The sequence below is a fragment of the Sinohyriopsis cumingii genome, chromosome 18, assembly GCF_028554795.1.
Source record: "Sinohyriopsis cumingii isolate HCF-2022 chromosome 18, ASM2855479v2, whole genome shotgun sequence".
NCBI lineage: Eukaryota > Metazoa > Mollusca > Bivalvia > Unionida > Unionidae > Sinohyriopsis > Sinohyriopsis cumingii.
Genome location: NC_142978.1, coordinates 67,222,618 through 67,225,117, shown reverse-complemented (window position 1 = coordinate 67,225,117; position 2,500 = coordinate 67,222,618). Strand labels below are relative to the sequence as shown.

Sequence of the window (2,500 nt, the reverse complement as noted above, 5' to 3'; positions counted from 1 at the left end):
TAAAATAATTTTATACACGAAATATATTTAGGAGCATTACTAATTATTAAAAATTGAGGTTCCACCGGATTTACAGTAAGGAACAAGAGTGGCGACGCTTACTGTTTACTATTTGCAAGTCGGCGAGACAAAGCAAAATAGACATTACTATCGTGTTTTTGCTCGATATTACCTTCATTCAATAAGATGATGGAAGAGAAGGAATTCTATAATAATCTATAGTTTAAAGAGGTAAAACCTCCATTAATAAAGTGTATGAGTTCTGCATTTGCATTATATTCTTGCCTAGATTCATCACACGACCTTAGATCACATGGACGAACCTTTGATCTTAGTTTTAATATCATTAGTTGAATTTGCTGGGTTTAACATATGATGTTATTTTCCTGAAGATCGTATCTGGAAGCAGAAAACAGTGTGAATGATAAAAATGTATATGCTAAAGCATATATTATGTATTATGACAATGTAAGTAAAGATGGGTTATCTGATGATTCAAGGTCAATGTTGTCTTTTGTGTTCCAAGAGACGCACACTTTATATGATTCAGCCACGTTCCGAAACATGCCCATCAAACACCTTGCACTGGCGATTCGGCAAATATAAACATTTAGAGATCTTTGGAGAGATGATGAAAGTGCTGTTTGTATTTAGATTTTAGTTTGATAATTGAATGCACAGCTGCATTATCATTAAGGACCAGAAAACTTAATTCCAAATTCATCACAATTACAGAAGAATGTAATTGTAGATATTACGGTTGCAAAACATTCATGTCCAAAATTACTATGCGCTTTGATAAACACAGTAAGATGCGACATCGCAACTTGCACTGATATTTATATAAGAAATAAAACTACAAGGTATAGCAAGACTATTTATATTTGCTCAAAACTAACGGTCGAAATCTTTGTATTGAGTTAAGACATCTTTTTAAACTGCCAACAAATGACATTTAAAAAGCATGCATACCAAAATAACAAACTCAGTGAATGATGACTTGACAGCGCTACATTAGAGTACCTTCTGCTACATCAATATCAGAAACGAATATGTTGCAAAATGAAATTATGTTTTGTTTTTGCACAGACACATGCTTGCATTGTGTCTGAAAGAAAATAGTTGAACGACATAAGCGATTATGAAAATATCATGTGTATTATACCTGAAATAGAAAATAAAGAAACATGACTTTTTAAAGATGAATTAAAATAAATTACATTACATGCCAATTTTAAACCAAGAAATAAGATATATGACTTTATATATAACAGAAAAGAAATTTAAGCGCGCAAGGGTATTAAAGAAATTCGTAATAGAAACCCAATATTAGAAATGTATATGATACCTTCCTCGAAAAGGCCGTATCAAACATATTGTTTTGTTTGATGTACCTACGCTGCACAAAGAAACAATTTTGTCTAATAAAAGGTAAGTTTATAGTTTTGTTCAGCGTATCTAGTTTGGACCAAATTTAGAAAGAACTTATACATAATCATTCTATTTTGTTCTCTTTATTTGGTTTAATTTCTGTTATATTTTTGAAGACGAAAGGTTGGCCCTTCTATAATATTATTATTTTTAAATATAATATCAATCCAATTCTATTTTACGTTTCATGGATTCGTGTAGTAAAAATGCGATCCTAATTAAGTTTTATTTCTCACTATTTATAGTTACTACCAAAGATACCACGACATCTATTATACCAACAAGCATAAAATCAAATACAATCACATCAGAAACAAGCTATATCCCAACAATAATTACTACTTCGTCAGCTCCAGGGAAAGATACATATTATAAAGGTATGTATTCTATTCTAGAACTTTCTATTGGTGTTTATGAATGTGGGAAAGAGAATGTGTGATTTCACAACAGACATTTCGCAAATCAAAGGCAAATCAAATTGGCGTGAAACTGCTCTTTCTACGGGCATGTAAAAACTGACCTCTCCTTCGGCCTTGTCTGCGACTTTTAGGGTACAATTTGCGGCTTAGTGGTGGACAGTTTTACAGGCATCTTTATTGAAGCATGTTGATGTATCCCTGATAGGTGCTGAATTTAAACTCCTTGTCAATGTTGCGACAACACCCATCTACATAAACTAGCTTCCGTCTGCTCTGTCTAGAATGGCATATATCTACATTGGGTACGTTTCCAGCTATGCCGACCATTATATGTTTGCGAAAATGGTTTTGTACCTTAACTACCTTTCTTAGCCCAATTATTAAGACCAACGATTTGGTTTGCGAGCCCAGTACTGCCTAAAACTATACTAGAATTATTTTACTGTTTCGCTCTACTCCAGTCTCGTTAAAGCCTTGTCTAGCACATAATATGCAAAACCTATCCTAGTTAACCTTGTATTTCCATGAATGATCAAAGTGGTACGCTGCACCACTATTGAATGGCTGGTAGACGCTGTCGACATTCTTGTTTTACATCGTATACAAACTTTGAATGTCGCAGTGATTTTCCCACCAGTCCCAGACTTTAC

General features: G+C 33.4%; 1 protein-coding gene across 1 annotated transcript in view; it reads left to right on the top strand.

Annotated features, from left to right (window-relative positions):
• LOC149776846 (uncharacterized) overlaps positions 1 to 2,500 on the top strand; it is a 22,459-nt gene that overhangs the window by 17,936 nt on the left and 2,023 nt on the right. Inside the window, exon 8 of the mRNA XM_089941360.1 lies at positions 1,677 to 1,808. Within this exon, the coding sequence (XP_089797486.1) occupies positions 1,677 to 1,808 (132 nt within the window). The remainder of the gene's footprint in view (positions 1 to 1,676; positions 1,809 to 2,500) is intronic.